Below are 21,204 nucleotides of genomic sequence, written 5' to 3' on the forward strand. Positions count from 1 at the left end.
TGTCTTGATGACCTGTCTAATGCTGATTCAGTGGAGTATTGAAGTCCTCCACTATTATTGTGTTGCCATATATCTTATTTCTTAGATCTAATAGTAGTTGTTTTATAAATTTGGGAGCTCCAGTGTTAGGTGCATATATATTTAGGATTGTGATATTTTCCTGTTGGACTAGTCCTTTTATGATTATGTAATGTGCCTATTTGTCTTTTTTTTTAACTGCTGTTGTTTTAAAGTCTGTTTTGTCTATATATATAAGTATAGCTACTCCTGCTCACTTTTGGTGTCCATTTGCATAGAATATCTTTTTCTACTCCTTTGCCTTAAGTTTCTGTGAATCCTTATGTGTCAGGTGAGTTTCTTGAATCCAGCAGATACTTGGTTGGTGAATTATTATCCATTCTGCCATTCTTTTTCTTTTGAGTGAAGCATTTAGGCCACTTGCATTCAACATTAGTATTGAGATGTGAGATACTATTCTATTCATCACATTATTTGTTGCCTGTATGCCTTGGCTTCTTTTTTTCATTGTGTTGTTTAAGAAGATTCTATTTTGGTATGTTTCAAAGATTTGTTTCAGTATTTAGAGCTTCTTTTAGAATACAAGGGACATAATCTCTTGAGACTTCTATGGCCCTGCCCACCACCGGATTCCTCCTATTTTACCACAGCTGATATTCTCTTGAAAGTGCCACCTCCTGATTGGAGGGCAACCAACACAAAACCAATGCATTTAACAAAAATACAACCAAGGACCCTCACAGAGTCCACTTCACTACCCTGCTGTTTTCACTGGAGCAAGTGCTGGTATCCACGACTGAGACACCTGAAGACAGATCACATTACAAGACTCTGAAGACACTCCCCAGTACCAGTCTGGAGGCTGGTAGCTTTCTTCAGTGGCTAGATCCAGAAGAGAGATAACAATCACTGCAGTTTGGCTCTCAGGAAGCCCCATCCCTAGGGGAAAGGGGAGAGTACCATATCAAGGGAGCACCCTCTGGGACAAAAGAACCTGAACAGCAGCCCTTGAGTCCTAGATCTTCCCTCTGACATAGTTTACCCAAATGAGGAAGAATCAGAAAAACAATTCTGGTATTATGACAAAACAAGGTTCTTTTACACCCTCAAAAGATCACACTAGCTCACGGGCAATGTATCCAAACCAAGATGAAATCTCTGAATTACCAGAAAAAGAACTCAGAAGGTTGACTATTAAGCCAATCAAGGAGACACCGGAGAAAAGTGAAACTGAACTCAAGGCAATCAAAAAATGATTCAGGATATGAATGGAAAAATCTCCAGTGAAATAGAGAGCATAAATAAAAGCAATCACAACTTCTGGAAATGAAGGGCACAGATAATTGCAAAATGCACTGGAAAGTCTCAGCAATAGAATCAAACAAGTAGAAGAAAGAACTTCAGACCTCGAAGACAAGACTTTCAAATTAACCCAATTCAACAAAGATAAAAGAAAAAGAACCTAAAAAGATGAACAAAGCCTACAAGAACTTTTGGATTATGTTAAACGACTGAACCTAAGAATAATTACTGTTCCCCAGGAAGAAGCGAAATCTAAAGGTTTGAAAAATATATTTGAGGGAATAATTGAGGAAAACATCCCCAGCCTTGCCAGAGATCTAGACATCCAAACACCAGAACCTTAAAAAACACCTGGGAAATATACCACAAAAAGATCATCACCTAGGCACATAGTCATCATGTTATCTAAAGTCAAGATGATGGAAAGAATCTTAAGAGCTTTGAGGATAAAGCATCAGGTAACCTATAAAGGAAAGCCTGTCAGATTAATAGCAGATTTCTCAGCAGAAACCCTGCAAGATAATTGAAGGAATTGGAGTCCTATGTTTAGCCTCCTGAAACAAAACAATTTTCAACCAAGAATTCTGTATCCAGAGTAACTACACTTAATAAATGAAGAAAAGATAAAGTCTTTTTTAGACAAATACATGCTGAGAGAATTCGCCACTACTAAGCCAGCACTGCAAGAACTATCATATTTATTTTAATGCTAAAATTGTCCCAGGTTTGAGTTGTTGTAGCCTCACAAAATGGGCCTGTGTGTTTTTTTGTTAGGTTTGTTTACATCCTCCTTCTGTTTTTAAGCACGTTCTTACTTTTTAGCCAGAAAAGAAGGTCTATGCCCTGAAGTGTACAGATATACAAATATATTTACATCTATTTATACATATTTATTAAAAACCATGAGTTCATACTAATAACTCAAGTTCCATTATTTCAGTTCAATACCACAGGGTTTCTGCCAGTTTTCTTCCTTTCTATATTGGGTCTTCTTTCTGACAGTGAGCAACCTGACTCCTGACATCTTCAATATATTTACACATTTGCTCAATCCTACAATCAGAACACAATGCCAAATTTTCTAACTCATACCACTGGTAAAATCAAACCTACTTCCACTTAATGAGGTATGGAGAATAGTCAACTCATGGAGGCAGAAAGTAGAATGCAGACTACCAGGGGCTAGGGGGAAGAAATAAGGGAGTTATTCTTTAATAGGTAAGGCATTTCAGTTTGGGATGATGAAACAGTTCTGAAGATAGATAGTGGTGATGGCTGCACAACAATAAGACTCTATGAAATGCCACCGAATTGTGCACTTTTCAATGGTTGAAGTAGTAAATTCTATGTAATCTGTATCTCATCATGATTTAAACAACACTACAATACTGGTTAGACTTCAAGACTTATTTGTACTTGTTTTTGTCTTTAGACTGGGGAGATATAGATAGATAGATAGATAGATAGATAGATAGATAGATAATAAATAGATTCAAAATCTATATATATTACTTACCTTCTTTTTAAGTATGGTTATCTTATTTATTGAAATATAGCCAATTTATTTTTATGTTGATTCCATTTAGTCTCCATCCTTTAATTTAGGTTTAAAACTGTGTAAAATAATAGCATAATTCTAGATGTCAAACCTATCTAGAAAGGAAAAGTCACCTCCTCCCCAATCCCTTCCTTGTTTCCACCCAGCCCCTGGAGATAGCCAGTCTCATTCTTTTCTAATTTATCCTTCTTTATTTCTTTTTGCAAAACTAAGCAGATACACAAAAGGTATTATAAATTCTTTCAAAGAAGAAATCGTCTCCTAGAACCCACAACATTTCACTCTATAGAAAGCTTTCTAATTCATTTACATGGTTGTATAGTATTCCATTGTATGACTGTACCATGGTTTCTTCAACTAATCTCCTACATATGGGCATTTAGGATGTTCCTAATATTTTTCAATGTATGGTAAATAATGCTGCAATAAGCAGACGTATTTGGATCTTGTTGGAGATAATCTTCAAGGAAAATTCCTAGATGTGAGAATCCTGGGTCAAAAGATAAATGCATGTGTTGTGTAGTTTTGTTAAATATTGCCAAATTCTCCTCCATAAGGTTCTACCATTTTGTTTCCCCACCAGCATTGCTGACAGAGCCTGTATCCTCACAGCCTTACCACAGAGTGTTACTAAATCTTTGTAATGTTTGCCAATCTAATGAGAAACAGTATCATAACATAGTTTTAACTTGCCTTCTTCTGAAAGCGAGCAAAGGCAAGCATCTTTTCATGTGTTTAAGGGTCACTTACATGATGCATGTGTGTACACAGACATGTGTGTGTGTAAATTTTATGCTCTTAGAATTTGCCCATTTTTTTCAAGTTTCTTCTCATTTGTTAGTCTATTGGGATATTTGAATAACACTAGTGTCAAGAATCCTCAAAGGAGAGTACAATTGCAGTTAGATAAACAGAGTGTCCAGAAAACAGATGGTCTCTGTGCTCAGTGAGCTTGGAAGCTGTGGAAAGCAGACTTGATTGGACCATCCAAACACCTACTTCAGCTCAATCATAAAGCACAGCAGAGTTCAGTGTCCAACCTGAGGAAGCAAAAATCCAGTAAGATTCTGAAACGAGGTCTGGTAGGCTGCTTCCTTGTCAGAGTCACACCACAGCAAGATCACACCTCTCCCACCCTTACACACCCCTAAAACAGAACAGAAGAGAATGGAATAGAGCAGACCCACCAGTGTTTAGTTATTTTGTCTTGCTCAACACCAACAACTTTTATGGAGAAGTTAGCAGGAAGCCCGGGGAGCTCCCTGTGACCCTCACATTCCTGACTCCCCATCCCCCTCAGAGGAATGAGGCGACCACCAGTCACCCTTGCCTACCATCCTGAAGGAGGGAAGGCATCCATTCCAGCCTGGGGTGGCAAAGAAAGGAGGAGGCCTGCACTAAGCCAGGCCTGAGGCCCTGGGAGCACCTAGTGGCTCCAGCAGGCTCTGGGACATGGCGGGTGCAGAGGTGGGCATTCCTGTGGCCTCGGGGACTCACAAAGCTCTGGTGACTGCTCCAGCTGAGACATGGTGGCAAGGAGCCTGACTCCTTGCCCATTTTTCATTTGGGATTTTCGCTGAAGCTTTTCCCTCAATTTTAAGACTTCTACATGGTAGGGTGGAGTATGGTGAGTTGCGATCTCCTAAATGCATGGATTTTGTTGTGGGGTGATAGGGATTAGGAGGTTGCATTGTCCAACTTCCTACTTGTCTGTCCTCTGCAGAACCACACATTGCCTCCTATTGCATATTTTTTCTTCATCATCCCGTATCCAAAGAATGGCCCCCTTTTTTCTTTCACCCTCTCCTCCCTTGGAAATGAAGACTTCTCAAGACTGTCACCAAGGGTCCCTAATGCTTTCGTGTCCTTTTCCTGTCATCAAAGTTTTAATCTTCAAGGACTTTTTCTCAGAATTTTCATATGCAATGTAGACCGTCTCTTCCTGGGCATACATTTAACTCATCTGTAGGCCATCCATAGTCCTTTTCTCTTTCCCTACACTGCAGAACAGTTCTCTAGATGGCCTTGGGCTGATTCAGTTCTTCTATCATGTCTCTCCTGTAGATCTCAAGAATAATTGTAGCATAGTATACTGGGAATGCAACATCTTGAGACAGGGAGGAGCTGGTTGGGACAGCCCAGGCTCTGTTCCCATGCCCCCACCTCTAGAACAGGATGTCCTTCAGTCTTTAGCCCAGTATGTCACGTTGCTTTCAGGTATGAAACCCAGGCTGGGCTGCTTTCTGGGGTCTCTCATCTGCTGTGCAAGTGTGGCACACTAAATGGAGATTCCGTCAACAATGGGCAGCTTTCCTGAGCTATGGGGAATCAGCTCCCAGTGAATCTAGGCCTCCTTGCTGCCTATCTGTAAGTAATAAACCCACTTCATGTCACTTGCTAGAGGTGAAGGCTGGATTCTGTCTCGCTGGACTCAGATAAGTTACTAACCCGTGCACAGTGAACCTATTTAACAAAGTTGGCACAGCAAGCATGGTTCAGTCTGACAGAAGCATGGCTTATTAGTGAAACAGGAGGGGTGATACCCCACAGTTTCTAACACATGGTGGAAAGGCCAATCCGGGTTGCAGGGTCTGAACATGCATCTGGAAGTTTTCTGAGGACGGAACAGTGAGAAGCGGAACAAAAGTCACCCACAAAGATGTGAATGAGCTGGCTGCATGAACACAGGCAGCAGAAAGAGATGTGGAAACATGACTGCAGCTCATAATCCTCTGGTTTGGGGACACTTATGTAATCACTCATTACTGGGGCCAGCAACTTCCAGGAGTGGGAACTCAGCAGCAGCCTGAGGCACTTGAGAGGGAACAGGAAAGAATCTCAAATGATCCCTGAGGTCTCTGAGTGAGAACGCACATGAGATGTGGGACCTGACCAAGAGGGAGACTTTCTTTTCAAAAGGCAGATACGGAGAAAGTCCAGGGAAGTCTCACGCAGCGTGGTTAGTGTGGTTGTTTGATAAAGGGATAATGCAGACCCAAATGTCTGGCTGGATGGTGCAATTAGGGGTAAGGTTAAGGTCTCCGGGTACCCACCAGACACCAGTGGTCCTATACTGCTGCCAAGCATAAAAGGAGGAAAGAAAGAAAAAATTAAACTGATGACATGAGGGAGTTTTAGGATGAACACAGTGACTGAAGGTGCTTATCTGCTTTGGATGAGGCTTTTTGTGCCATTTTGTGTGGCAACAACTGCGGTTCCTACCCCTGAGTGCATTATTATAGGCATTGACATGTTGGCTGCTCTGGTACAGAACATCACTGCTGCCTGAGAGGCTCTGCCCCTCACAGCCAAGAATTTAAGCCATAACAATGGGACATATCCACTCCTGCCTGTCACCTAAGCTACCCAAGTCCCAGTGTGTTATTCAACAAAAGCCGTACTGCATAGTGAGTGCAGAATTGCACATTGCTTTGTTAATTCTGGATTCGATACAAAACATTCTATTGCAGTGTAACAGCCCAATTTGACTGGTCAAAAAGGCCTCAGGACATGAAGACTAACAGTGGACTGTCGCAGGCTGAATGCCAAGGCTACTTGGCATTTCTTGGTTTACAGATGGCTCTGGAAAACTACAAGCAGACGGGGTCTCTTGTGGTTTCCCAGATGTAATTTACAGATGGCCAGCCAGTGAATGGCCATCTCTTGACTTATATAGGACATAGATGTTCTGCCCAGGCCAACCTCACACAATGGTGATGGCCATGCCAGTCACCCCTGCTACCATATCTTAATACATACTTTTTGACCGATGGGCTGTTCACTACCAGGTCAGGAAAACGGCAACTGAGTGACTGAACTATTAAAGGACCTCTGCGTGGGAACAAAGAGTACAACCAGTTCGCTGCCTAAAAGGGAGAAATATCTGTCACTTGTGTGGATGCTGGGACTATCATGGCCACCCATGAAAAGAATTTATATCATCTTTTTGAATACACTGCAGGACTTCACTCTGACCAGGGAACAGTCTGATAGTGGGATAGCACCCCATCCGAGTAGGGCAGTAAGGACACCAAACACTGCTTTCCAGTGCCAGGGAACCACAGACCTGGGCGCATGTTGGGAGACACTGGGCTTGGTGAGGGTAGAGGTGGATCAGGCAGCTGCTTGATTAGGCTGCACCTGTGAAATTCCAGTCACAATATTCTCAACCATTCTTTTTCCTTTCTCCCTTTACTCCCTTTAGAATGCACCTCCCAGGGGTGGATTGTGGTTTGGGCCTCCATAGTACCCCAGACAGGGCTCACAAAATCTCACCTGGAGCTGATGCTCCCCCTGTTAACTCCCCTATATGGAGTCTCATAGAGTAATGGATAGGACCAAGGAATACCACCGTTCACAGGTCCCTCTATTGGCTCCAGGGACATCTGATCTTTCTAGTCAGGTGAGTGGTGTTCTCAGACATGTCAAGTTTTTACAGAGTGTTTCCTCCCTTTCTGGACTGGAAAACAGAGGCTGACAGGTCTGGATTAAGCAACAAGGGCAGTGGGTGCCAAAGAGATAGTAGCCTCTGGACTGGGTGCTGCACCAACTGAGACCAACTCCTATCCAATAGGTAGAGAACATGAGATACTCCAGAAGGGGTGGGGGTGGAGCACCAACCTGTCATTCTATTTTCTCCACAAGGACATGGCAGCAGAGGCCTGGAAGCACAATGCCTTCTTTAGGTCCTCCCAAGCTGTGGTCACCATGGGTGATATGGGTTGGATCTGTGTCCCCATCAAATCTTATGTTGAAATGCAATCCCCAGTGTTCAAGGTGCCACCCAGTGGGAGGTGTTTGGGTGTTAGGGGATGATCCCTCAAGGCTTGGTGCTGGCCTCACGATAGTGAGTGAGTTCTCATAAGATCTGGTTGTTGTCGAGTGTGGCACCTCCCTCCACCCTCTCACTCCTGCTTTTGCCATGTAAAGTGTCTGCTCCCGCTTCAACTTCTGCCCTGAGTGAAAATTTCCTGAGGCCTCCCCAGAAGCAGATGTTGATGCCATGTTTCCTGTGAAACCTGCAGAATCATGAGCCAATTACAATTTTTTCTTGTAAGTTACCCAGTCTCAGGTATTCCTTCATAGTGATGCAGGAATGGCCTAATACAATGGGTCAACTGATGAACTGTTGGATCAGCCACACTGTAACTTATTCTCTCACAGACCACAGAGGCCCTCTCATCCTGCCATGAAAAGGAACCAGAGGTGCCCTGTTTTAACTTAATTGGCCTAAAGTGGCAAAATGTCATGACCACAATTAGTAAAACCTTGGTGGGCTAATAATTTAATACACTACTTTCTTTTTTTCTTTTTCTTTTTTTTTTTTTAGACGGATCTTGCTCTGTCACCCAGGCTGGAGTGCAGTGGCATGATCTCCACTCACTGCAACCTCTGCCTCCTGGGTTCAGGCAATTCTCCTGCCTAGGCCTCCCAAGTAGCTGAGATTACAGGCGCCCACCTGTATTTTTAGTAGAGATAGGGTTTCGCCATGTTGGCCAGGCTGGTTTTGAACCCCTGACCTCTGGTGGTCCACACACCTCAGCCTCCCAAAGCGCTGAGATTACAGGCATGAGCCACCGTGCCCGGCCTGACACACTACTTTTATTTGATTACACGAAAGATAAGTGTCCCAGTGGCATTGATGAAAACAAGGACTGCAATAATGCTAGCCCTTTCTGAAGGGACCTTATAAACAATAGTGTAGGGGTGAAACTGAGCTCATGCAACTATGACTTAACTGCAAATGGCTGTGCCTCCATACCCTTGAGTAGGCCACTGAACAATAAAATGGGATAAAGGGTGCTATGTACACCTGAGAGCTACATATTTCTATATGGGCAGTCTGAAGGTGACCCAAGAATGGGATGAGCAATGTCTGTGCCTGGAAATCTAGTGGATGGTGAGGTCCTGCATGCTGGGGGTGCCCCTATATACCACTCCTGGGAATGAGATTCATCACTGGGCCGGCAGACTCAAGCTGTACACCTGGCCAACTAGAGATATATCAGAAGGTATAAGTGACTCTGGGTTTACATTATGAGATCTTTAATAGCATGCATAGGAGTCAGCACTCCTAAATAAATGATCATAAGCCTGTCCCTGACCATGGCAGATATTGCTTCCTTTCCTGCCACTGTTTTGGTAGCTCAGCAGACATCCTTCAACTCTCTTGGGAAGATTATTTTAGACAACAGAATTGCTCTAGACCACTTTTTAGCCCAACTGGGAAGAGTGTATGCAACTGCCAACACCTCCTGCTGTACCTGGATAAACAACTCAGGTACTGCTGAAATGCAGATAGAGAAGATCTGATTGCAGACAGTGGGGCCACTGAAAGAAGTTTCTCTGAGCCCTTTAGCAACTTCTAACCTCGACGCTGGGATCCCAGGCTGTTACTGCCCGGGCAGGCCTGCTCGTCCTCCTTGTGGTATAGTCCCCTCGGGCGTGGTGAAAAGTATTGTAGCTATGGTTTGCAGGTCACAAGAATAATGCAGAATGTGCTGGATCAGCTACATCTGGATATAGGGAGGGTCTGGCTGAAACAGCCAGGGCTCTGTTCCAGTCCCCCCAAAACAGGAGGTCTTTCCACACTGTAGCCCAGTATGTCATGCTGTCCCTGAGGTATAAAACCAGGGCGGGCTGCTTCCCTGTGTGCCTCAGTTGTGGTGCAAGTGGGGCACAGGCAGATGAGATGCCATCCACCCTGGGGAAGTCCCTGAGCCTTGGGGGATCAGCTGGCAATGAATCCTGGACTTCTGTTGTCCCTTGCTGGCGATCTATAATAACAGGTGCACTTCATCTAACTCGCGTGTGGAGAAATGATCTGTTTCACTATACTTAGAAAAACTGGGAACCAGTACATAGTGAGCCTGCTTCACAGGCACAATATTTACAGACTCATTAGTGCTCATAAAAGCTGGCAGCAGGATTTCGGGAGAGAGCTCCGCTGCAATCTGGTGTTTCATCTCTTGGGAAGTTAGGGTTCTGTGGGTGTTATGTGCTCTTCTTGTTTATCACACATACAGCATTTCATTACATGCAGATTGTGGAGGCCCCAGAAGGGAAAAGTCCCCATGGTGTGCTCCTTCCTCCATCCTGATACCAACCTACACATTTTCTAAACCTTAATGTCAGTCAAAAGGGAGGAGGTTAGCGAAGAGTGGGAAGGCTTCACATGGAAACAGTAAACATGAATGCTAAGATTAATTCTAGCACCTATTAGTAAGCCTAAAGCCTCCATTCTCCCATACATGTGGGGACATTTTGATGTGGATACATACCTCCTACTCATTAGTACAAAATCCTTTGCACCAGCCAGTTACAGTGGCTCACGTCTGTAATCCCAGTACTTTGGGAGGCCGAGGCAAGCGGATCACCAGAGGTAGGAAGTTTGAGACCAGCCTGACCAACATGGAGAAACCCCGTCTCTACTAAAACTACAACATTAGCTGGGGGTCGTGGTGCATGCTTATAATCCCAGCTACTCGGGAGGCTGAGGCAGGAGAATAGCTTGAACCCCAGAGGCAGAAGTTGTGGTGAGCCGAGATCATGCCATTGCACTCTACTCCAGCCTGGACAAGAGCAAAACTCCATCTAAAAAAAAAAAAAAAAAAAAAATCCTTTGCACTGAGGACTTCAGAGCCACACTGGCTGAAAAGAGTCAATTTGCAAATCACATTTTCTACAGAACACTAAATAGGGTATCTGTTACTCTTCTTATATTACTTAAGGTTTAGTGCCCATTGGTTTGTGGTAATGGTCCCTCAAGGAACAACACACAGTCCTGTCCTTGGAACCACAGCTACAATTGCATTCCCCCTTCTTATCTACATGGACCTGGGGCTCCATGATTGAAATCATCTGCTCTGGCTGCCTGCCTCGGCATCCCTATCACACTTAGAAAGTCATTAAAGCCAATTCAGTGATTCCTCAAGTCCAGCCAGAGACTGTAACCAGGAAACAGAAGTGTTTCTTTATCAGCCCGCCCATGATTGCTTGCTGCTTATGTGCATGAATATAGGCCAAGACTAAACAGCAAAACAATCTGGTTCAACAGGTCAAGCATTCTGGAGGATTGTAGGCCACTTTTCCCATTCTTCAGCCCCTACAGATTGGCTAACCCTCCACCCACTTCCTGCTGCCTTCATCCTGGCCAGTGCCAGTGTACAGACGTGCCTCATTCCCCAATAGCTTGAGTAGCCAGATGACAGAATTATGGGCAACTAGAACAGTAATATCTTGGTCAAATGTTTAGTGAGGCTGCAAGGAGATAATTCTGTGAACTTTTACTTTTCAGGAAATCTGGAAACCTACAGTCTGCATGCCTGATCAGCAAAGAAGGAGCTCTCTGTGGGCACCAGAGACAGGGACCCAATGTGGAGACCTGCAAGCACAGGGCAGGGTTCCTGAGCATTGAAGAGAATATGCAGGAGAACAGAACAGAAACGGAAAGAATATGCGAGTTGTCTTTCTCGGTGTTATTCCATGACACATGGTGACTGAAAGAGGCTGAGAAGATCTGGACAGGAAGTCTGGAATGGTCAGGCTGTGATTCAGAGAGGCGCATGACAAGGAAGGTGGATTTTAAGGCTGGAAATCTGAGGGTCAGTGGTCCAAGTCACTTAGAGACAGAATCACAGCACAGCCCTCGCTGATGGCAAACAAAGGAGGACAAGAGGACTGGAAAGAATTCTGCTAACAGGCAGGAGCTGGTAAGGATGAATTTGTAGCAGAATTAGCAAGTGGAGAGGATGATTTTTGGCCATTTTTCCTGTTCTTCAAGAAAACAGGAGATAACTAGAAGGACTGGAGAACAGGGTTGCCAGAACTAGTGGGAAGCCCCCTAGAAATGGTGACATCACCCACCAAACAGACTCCACCAAGGCCACACCTGGCCTTATGTCTCCTTCACCTTTCTGGCCCCACACAGCCACCAGACAGCTATACCCAGCAGCTTCCCACAAAGCCATAGAGTGCCCAGAGTGAGCCCCAACAGAAACACAAAAACATCAAGCAGGTACTGCTCATGCCACGGCTGCTGGAAGACATAGGGCTTGAGGTGAGTCGCCCCCCCTGTCTGGAGGACGTGGTCAATCCAACCCACCAGCCGCTGTGTGGGGCTGAGCGGGTGGGAGCGCAGGATGACACTGGCAGCCACTGCTGCAGACTTGTACCTGTTGAGAGAGACAGAGAGCGGGCATTACTAATGTGACCTCACAAGAGTTAGACTGTGTGATCCATTCTATATGATGCACGAAAGACTAAGTTTCAAGGAAATTTTGTTGGCTTTGACGTCATTTATCTGGGTCCCCTTGAAGTTTAATCATGACACCTACATGCAAAGATCCATGCATAGTGCTGAAAGTCTTAAACTTCAAAAAAGTGACTAAGTCCACAAAGACTAGTCCCTACTCCAAGGAGGTTTATGATGTACCCTAGGAAAATTATATATGATGTAATTATTATATATATACATGTAGCACCTCCATTGTGCCAGTCTCTAGATGGGGTAACAAATCTCACTGTAGGGAATGTCAGGCACAGGCTAAAGCCTACACATTCCTGCAGCATCAGAACGTCATGTTGACCAGGGCTGACTTCCTGGGCTGCAGGCTGCATATTTGTACCACATACTTAGTAGCACCCTGTACTTGGTTTCACCATGTCGAAGTTCTCAAACTTTATAATAGGAGGCTCCACATTTTTATTTTACACCATGTCCCACAAATTGTGAAGCTGGCCCTAGTTACGTACAATGTCTAAGGACTATCCCAGCTCAGAATGGTCATTTTGGGTCTAGGTCATTGAAAAATCCAATGAAAGTTACAAACACATTTTTCAGAAAATGACCATGAGCAATACATAAAATTGCAAATATATACAACTGATCTGAAGTTAACCAACCCATGGAATTTAATGACTCTTCTAGGGCTAAGACCCACGAGCTATGTGGTTGTTTTAAGTCACCTAGTGAGAATTGCTGAGTGTGTCCTAATACATGTTAAGCTTTGAGGTCTGATTTTGGTTTGTGCCTTTGAAACTCCAATAAATTATTCACTTATTACATGAGGTGTATTTTTCTCTTCACATGAGATCACTGTGCTGGATATGTAGTTAGTTACCTTGGAGGTCACTGGGCCCCTTCTATTGCCTCACTTAACTAAAACTCATTAACCATTTCCTTTGTGGCACACCATGTGCTAGGCACTAAGAAGACAGCAGAAAACAAGAGACACATGCTGCTGTCCTCATTAAGCTAACTCTCCACTCTCTGGTTGGAAGGTGAGGGGGACAAATAATAAATGAAAACATAAGCCAGGCATGGTGGCTTATGTGATCCCAGCTACTCAGGAGGCTGAAGCGGGAGGATCATTTGAGCCCAGGAGTTTGAGACCAGCCTGGGCAACATAAAGAGACTCTGTAAACAAACACATAAATAACTGAGGTAATTACAGACCTTAAGAAGTGTTAAGAAGGAAATGATATAATGGGGGTGGGTGAGAGAAGAGGTTACTTAGGACTGTCGGAGGTGAACTCCAAGAAGAAATGGGTTGGAGATGAGACCGGAATGTGACGAAGGAGCCAGTATGTGAAGAGGCAGCACCACAAACAAAAGGCCAAGGGGGAGAAGAGTGTGGAGTATTTGGGGAACAGAAAGGCAATCACCTGCCTCAGTTGGAATCCCGCTGACCTGAATTCCAATTGACCTGAAATACAGCTCACAGAGACCCTGTGTACATAGTCCAGGTTCTCCAAAATGAAAAAGTAGGAAATGATTCTTAGCATCTAACTTAAATGCTCTAGTCTTGCTCTCAGAGGACACAGGTCAGCTGTTGGCATCACACACATATTATCCCATGTCCCAGAAAATACAGTTTTAATCTAAAGCAAAACAAAGCAAAACCAAAGAAACAGACTCCCACAGTACCCTTAGTGTTTTTGCCTTCATTCATCATTATGACCACAACCCCAGAGAGCTGCATACCTCTTGTCTTCCATGATTTGTTTCATCTTAAGAGCCAATGTCTCTGCCTTGAGCTTCTTTAACTGAATAGAGACACCAAAGTTTTTGGCTTCTACTCGGACCATGTTTTCAGGCTGGTCTCCAAAGAGAGGGATCCCCACCATGGGCACACCATGCTGAATGGCCTCCATTATGCTATTCTGCCCACCATGGGTGACAAACAGACGGATGCTGGGGTGAGCTGTTGTAAATAAGAAAGAGAGTGGGACACTTCAGGATGAAAAATTCAAGATATCAGGCAGAGATGAAGGGGATAAGAAGGTGCCAAGCGGATCTAGCAGTGCGTTGGAGACATTGTATCTAATGACTGTGCTTGGGACACATCCAAGGTTACAGTTCCAAGATACAAGATTCCAAGCATTGTTATTAAATGGAAACATCTTCCCTCAGGCAGAAACTCAGCTAAGGCTTAGAATTGAGTGACTTCTGTAGAGAAGAGTGCTAAGCAAGGCATCCATCTCTATCTTTCCATCCATTCTTCCTTCTCTCTGTCTTCCCTGTGCCTCTCTTTGCTTCTCTCATCTGTATTCTGTGTGTCTCTCTGTTTCTACCTCCTCTGTCTGTCTATATTGAGCCCTCTTTTATCCACTGACAGCTAATTTCCCTTTTCTTGTATTCCTGACATATTTGTTGACAGCACAACTCATGTGTCACTCATAAAACTTGTATTGACTGTATGGTGTCCTCAATTATAAGAGAAGCCCCTTGAAAGTAGACTAGATCTTTCACCTCTGTATTTCCAGTTCCTGTCTTTCCATGCCAGCATTACTTAGAACTAACTAAAGTGATTGTTGATAATGACAAGCACATCTCAACCTGGGTCACTCAACTGCAATGTGCATCAGACTCCTTGTCTCTTCTTTGAAATGGGAGGCATATGCCCTACCCCAGAATTTTAAAATATATATTTACAGAAGTAGGACCAGGAATCTACTTCTTAAATTGCCCAGATTCTTTTGAGCCATAATCTTGGTTATGAATCTCTGCTCTAGTCAGTGTCTATGGCAGCACTTGGCATGGAGAATACCTGTTGGGGGTGAGGCAGCTCTCTAGTCCCAGACAATTCGGTAGACCAAATCACCAACTGTGAAGTTGCTAAGCCTGGCACACAGGTATGTTGGCACATCCTAAAAACATCATTGGCATTAATCTTGTGATGGTAGAAATTGCTCAGACCCTTAGTAAATTAAGAGAATGCGTCCATATTTATGTGTGGATGTGTGTTTGTGTAAGTCCATGTGGCCAAACTGGTGCTCACAAAGTCACTAAAGCGAGTGGCAACTCTCCCAATCCCTGGTATATACATTCAGAGTTGATAGGTTGTCTTTAATCTTATTTGGGTGACCTTGTCCAAGACCAAATGCAGTAGGGTCAAAGAGACTTGACAGGAATATCACATAGGACTGCAGACATCAGGTCTGGGATAGAAAAGAATGAAGGAAAGATGGCTGCTTTGACATCTGATCCCATTGGAAGTATAGCCTTGTTTCCCAAGAACTCCAACTGGCTGCTACTTTTCTGTCCACTGAGCCTTACCTGTGCCATTCAACAGTGGGTACAAATGTCCAGCTAAAGGTCAGAGCCCAGATGAGCCCCAAAGACAAGTCAGTGGAAGGAGAGGAGCAGTCCTGGGCAGCCCTTACCCAGGAGATCACTCTGAGGAAGCCAGTCCACAATTTTCACATTTGCGGCCAGGTGGACATCTTTGGGCCAGTGAGAACACTGGCACTTCCATATCACCCCTTGGGGTAGGTAGGCAAAGGCATTGTTCATCTCCTTGAAGATTTCCGGATTCTGACAGGTGTTCACCATGGAGCCCAAGGTCACAAGGACAAAACCAGAGTCCCCAAACTTGGCAATGAAGTTCTCTAAGTCCTGGAGAAAGATTACCAAGGTAAAGAGGTGACAAAATTATTGGTGAAAGCCTAGTTGACCAGAAAATGAAAGCCAGACTATTTACTAACACAGTGCCCTGTCCTCACTGTCCCAAAGCTATTATTATAGCTCCTAAGATAGCGCAATACTAGCTACACTGTGGTCATGTCCTTTGTGTTGGTGAGAACATCTTTCTTCTTGAAATTCTGACCCTACTATCAGGGCCTTTCTTGACCTTCCACCCATTATAGGCTCAGGGACTCACAGGAGTTTTCCAAGGTCAGACTCGAGGTAATAGTATCTGGAAGAGTACTAGTAGGTGGCCAGGGTCCAACATGAGGAGTGGGATTTCTGGAGGCTGGAATAGAGAAGCTGGGAGAACACCTCCGTTGCAGGCAGAAACGGTGGCAGAATAGGGTAAGGCTCCTCTCCATCTACACAAAATGTACCATTTTAGTGTGTTTTCCTCTAATGTTTTATGATAGTCTAGGTCACTGATCTTTTTGTACATACTTCATCCTCTACCTCAGTAGTTCACCCACAGGACTGCAGATTATAACCACAGAGAAAGATTCTTTAAAAGCAGCAATGCCATAGGGAGGTGGAGCCAGATGGCAGAAGAGAACCCTGAAGTGATTGTGCCCCCCAAAGGAATACCAAATTAACAACTATCCACAAGAAAACACCTTCAAAAGAACAACAACAAAAAAAAAATCAGGTGAGCAATCACCATTCCTGGTTTTAACATCATACCAAGGAAAGTGGCACTGAGAAGGTAGGAACGACAGTCTTCAATTACCATGTGGTGCAGAGAGAGAATCTGTGTGCTTAGGGGAGGCAGAACACAGAGGCTATAGACTTTGCACTGGAAGTCAGTGCTCTGCAGTCACAGAGCAAAGCAACACAGGGAAGAATTTAGCTGGCACCCATGCATGGAGCATTCAGATGAGCCCTTGCTAGAAGGGAATCATCCACCTCAGCAGTAGGGACCTCAGTGCTGGTTAGACCAACCACTGCAGGCTAAAGTGCTCTGGGGTTCTAAATAAACTTGAAAGGCAATCTAGGCCACAGGAACTAAAATTCCTTGGTGCACATGACCTGGTGAGACACCAGCCAGGGCAACCAAAGGAGTGCTTGTGTCACCCCTCCGCCAACTCCAGGCAGGGCAGCCCACAGCTCCAGGAGAGACTCCTTCCTTGAGGAGAGGAGAGAGAAGAGTTAAAAAGTCTTTATCTTGCAATTTGGGTACTAGTTTAGCTACAGTAAAATTAAGCACCAAGGAGAATCCTAACATCTCCACATCTAGGCCTTAGCTCCTGGACAACATTGCTAGACATGCCCTGGGTCAGAAGAGAACCTACTGCCCTGAAGGGAGAGACCTAAGCCTGGCAGGATTCACCACCTGCTAATTCAAAAGCCCTTGGGCCTAAAATAAACATCAGCAGTAGCCAGGCAGTACTTCTCACAGGCCTGGGGTGGGGTGGCCACAGGTGAGACTTCTGCTTTAGGAAGGGAGGGAAGAGAGTAAGTAGATCCCTACAATTCCCAATTCCAGGACCCAGTTCCCAGACAGAATTCTTAGACCCAACCTGGGACAGAAGGGAACCTGCTGCCTTAAAGGGAAAGGTATAGGCTTGGAAGAATTCACCACCTGTTGACTAAAGAGCTCTAGAGCCTTGAATAAACATCAGCAGTAACCAGGCAATAGTTATCATAGGTCTTGGACGAGGTCCAGTGCTCTGTTTGGTTTCAAGCATAATCCAGCACAATTTCAGTGGAGGTGGTCATGAGAGTGTTTGTGTCACCCCTCCCCCAACTCCAGCCAGCTTAGCACAGGGAGAGAGAGAACCTCTGTTGGTATATAGGAAAGTAAGAGAAGAGAATCAGAGACTCGGCCTGGTAATCCAAGAAATTCTCCTGGCTCTTACCTAAGACCACCAAGGGGGTATTTCTACAAGGCTGCAAGAGTCAGCATGACTGGGCTTGGAGTGCCCCCTAATACAGACACAGGTGCAGTGACCAAAGACACAGGTGCAGTTCAATTCCCTTTGAACACATGGAAAGCTTTCTCAAGAAGGATAGGTACAAACAAGCTCAGACTGCAAACATTAGAATAAATACTTAACTTTTCAATGCCCAGACATTGATGAACAAGTTACAAGCATCAAGACCATCCAGGAAAACATGTCTTCACCCAATGAACCAAATAAGGCACCAGCAACTAATCCTGGAGACACAGAAAAATGTGACCTTTCAGACAGGGAAATCAAAATAACCGTTTTGAGGAAGCTCAGTGACATTCAAGATAACACAGAGAAGAAATTCAGAATCCTATCAACTAAATTTAGCAAAGAGATTGAAAGAATTAAAAATAAAAAAGTAGAAATTCTGGAGTTGAAAACGCAATTGACGTATTGAAGAATGCCTCAGAGTCTCTTAACAGAAGAACTGATCATGCAGAAGAAAGAATAAGTGAACTTAGACAATATAATAAGATATAAATAGAAACAACAAAAACTTAGTGGACTGGGAGATAAAGTGTAGAATTTCTTTACTGTTCTTTTTTGCTTAATTGTTTGTTTCCTTTTGCAATCAAAGTTAAGTTGTCATCAGTTTAAAATAATGGGTTATAAGATGTTACTTGCAAGCCTTGTAGTAACCTCAAATCACAAAACTTAAAACAGATACACAAAAAATAAAATTCAAGAAATTAAAACACACCACCAGAGAAAATAATTTTCACTAAAAGGAAGACAAGAAGAAAGGAAAGAAGAAAGAGAAGATCACAAAACAACCAGAAAACAAATAACAAAATGGCAGGAGTAAGTCCTTACTTACAAATAATAACACTGAATGTAAACGAACTAAACTCTCCAATCAAAACAGAAAGAGTGACTGAATAAATAAAAAAAGAGACTTAACATGTTGCCTCCAAGAAACACACTGCCTATGAAAACACAGACTGAAAATAAAGGGATAGAAAAGATATTCCATGAAAGTGGAAAGCAAGAAAAAAGAAGGAGTAACTATACTCACATCAGATAAAAGAGATATCAAGACAAAATCATGAAAAGAGACAAAGAAGGTTACTATATAATTTAATAAAGGTTGATTCAGCAAGCATATATAACAATTATATATATAGGCACTGGAGCCCCCAGACATATAAAGCAAACATTATTAGAGATAAAGAGAGAGATAGACCCCAATACAATAATAGATAGAAAATGTAACACTTTCAGCATTGGACACAGCATCCAGACAGAAAATCAACAAAGAAGCATTGAACTTAATCTGCACTACAGATTAAGTGAACCTAATAATATTTGTAGAAATTTTCATCCAGGGAGGGCGGAGCAAGATGGCCGAATAGGAACAGCTCCAGTCTCCAACTCCCAGCGCGAGCGACACAGAAGACCGGTGATTTCTGCATTTTCAACTGAGGTACTGGGGTCATCTCTCTAGGGAGTGCCGGACAATCGGTGTGGGTCAGCTGCTGCAGCCTGACCAGCGTGAGCTGAAGCAGGGCGAGGCATCGCCTCACCTGGAAGCGCAAGGGGGAAGGAAATCCCTTTTCCTAGCCAGGGGAACTGAGACACACACCACCTGGAAAATCGGGTAACTCCCACCCCAATACTGCGCTTTAAGGAAACAGGCACACCAGGAGAATATATCCCACACCTGGCCGGGAGGGTCCCACGCCCACGGAGCCTCCCTCACTGCTAACACAGCGTCTGCCGCGATCTATCCGCAAGGCAGCAGCGAGGCTGGGGGAGGGGCGCCCGCCATTGCTGAGGCTTAAGTAGGTAAACAAAGCCGCTGGGAAGCTCGAACTGGGTGGAGCTCACAGCAGCTCAAGGAAGCCTGCCTGTCTCTGTAGACTCTACCTCTGCGGACAGCGCACAGCTGCAGTCCATTAGGGGAAAGAGCGGGGCCGCTGCAGACCCGAACGACTCTGTCTGACAGCTTTGGGGAGAGCCGTGGATCTCCTAACGCGGAGGTTGAGATCTGAGAACGGACAGACTGCCTGCTCAGGTGGGTCCCTGACCCCTGAGTAGCCTAGCTGGGAGACATCCCCCACTAGGGCAGTCTGACACCCCACACCTCACAGGGTGGAGTCACCCCTGAGAGGAAACTTCCAAAGAAAGAATCAGACAGGTACACTCGCTGTTCAGCAATATTCTATCTTCGGCAACCTCTGCTGCTGATACCCAGGCAAACAGGGTCTGGAGTGGACCTCAAGCAATCTCCAACAGACCAACAGACAGTCCTTCTGACTGTCAGACGGAAAACTATCAAACAGGAAGGACACCTATACCAAAACCCCATCAGTACGTCACCATCATCAAAGACCAGAGACAGATAAAACCACAAAGATGGGGAAGAAGCAGGGCAGAAAAGCTGGAAATTCAAAAAATAAGAGCGCATCTCCCCCTGCAAAGGAGCGCAGCCCATCGCCAGCAACGGATCAAAGCTGGTCAGAGAATGACTTTGACGAGATGAGAGAAGAAGGCTTCAGTCCATCAAACCTCTCAGAGCTAAAGGAGGAATTACGTACCCAGCGCAAAGAAACTAAAAATCTTGAAAAAAAAGTGGAAGAATTGACAGCTAGACTAATTAATGCAGAGAAGATCATAAACGAAATGACAGAGATGAAAACCATGACACGAGAAATACGTGACAAATGCACAAGCTTCAGTAACCGACTCGATCAACTGGAAGAAAGAGTATCAGCGATTGAGGATCAAATGAATGAAATGAAGCGAGAAGAGAAACCAAAAGAAAAAAGAAGAAAAAGAAATGAACAAAGCCTGCAAGAAGTATGGGATTATGTAAAAAGACCAAATCTACGTCTGATTGGGGTGCCTGAAAGTGAGGGGGAAAATGGAACCAAGTTGGAAAACACTCTTCAGGATATCATCCAGGAGAACTTCCCCAACCTAGTAGGGCAGGCCAACATTCAAATTCAGGAAATACAGAGAACGCCACAAAGATACTCCTCCAGAAGAGCAACTCCAAGACACATAATTGCCAGATTCACCAAAGTTGAAATGAAGGAAAAAATCTTAAGGGCAGCCAGAGAGAAAGGTCGGGTTACCCACAAAGGGAAGCCCATCAGAATAACAGCAGATCTCTCGGCAGAAACTCTACAAGCCAGAAGAGAGTGGGGGCCAATATTCAACGTTCTTAAAGAAAAGAATTTTCAACCCAGAATTTCATATCCAGCCAAACTAAGCTTCATCAGTGAAGGAGAAATAAAATCCTTTACAGATAAGCAAATGCTTAGAGATTTTGTCACCACCAGGCCTGCCTTACAAGAGACCCTGAAGGAAGCCCTAAACATGGAAAGGAACAACCGGTACCAGCCATTGCAAAAACATGCCAAAATGTAAAGACCATCGAGGCTAGGAAGAAACTGCATCAACTA

General features: G+C 44.2%; 2 protein-coding genes across 2 annotated transcripts in view; both read right to left on the reverse strand.

Moving 5' to 3' along the window:
* The window catches only part of UGT3A1 (UDP glycosyltransferase family 3 member A1), a 124,829-nt gene that overhangs the window by 79,390 nt on the left and 24,235 nt on the right, over positions 1-21,204 (reverse strand). The gene's annotated exons all lie outside the window — the stretch shown is intronic.
* UGT3A2 (UDP glycosyltransferase family 3 member A2) overlaps positions 11,133-21,204 on the reverse strand; it is a 34,633-nt gene continuing 24,561 nt past the window's right edge. Inside the window, exons 5-7 of the mRNA XM_033179358.1 lie at positions 15,545-15,776; positions 13,863-14,082; positions 11,133-12,051 (exon numbers count right to left, since the gene is read on the reverse strand). Of these exons, the coding sequence (XP_033035249.1) occupies positions 11,775-12,051; positions 13,863-14,082; positions 15,545-15,776 (729 nt within the window). The 3' untranslated portion in view covers positions 11,133-11,774. The remainder of the gene's footprint in view (positions 12,052-13,862; positions 14,083-15,544; positions 15,777-21,204) is intronic.

The sequence above is a fragment of the Trachypithecus francoisi genome, unplaced genomic scaffold (assembly GCF_009764315.1).
Source record: "Trachypithecus francoisi isolate TF-2019V2 unplaced genomic scaffold, Tfra_2.0 Lachesis_group2, whole genome shotgun sequence".
Taxonomy (NCBI): domain Eukaryota; kingdom Metazoa; phylum Chordata; class Mammalia; order Primates; family Cercopithecidae; genus Trachypithecus; species Trachypithecus francoisi.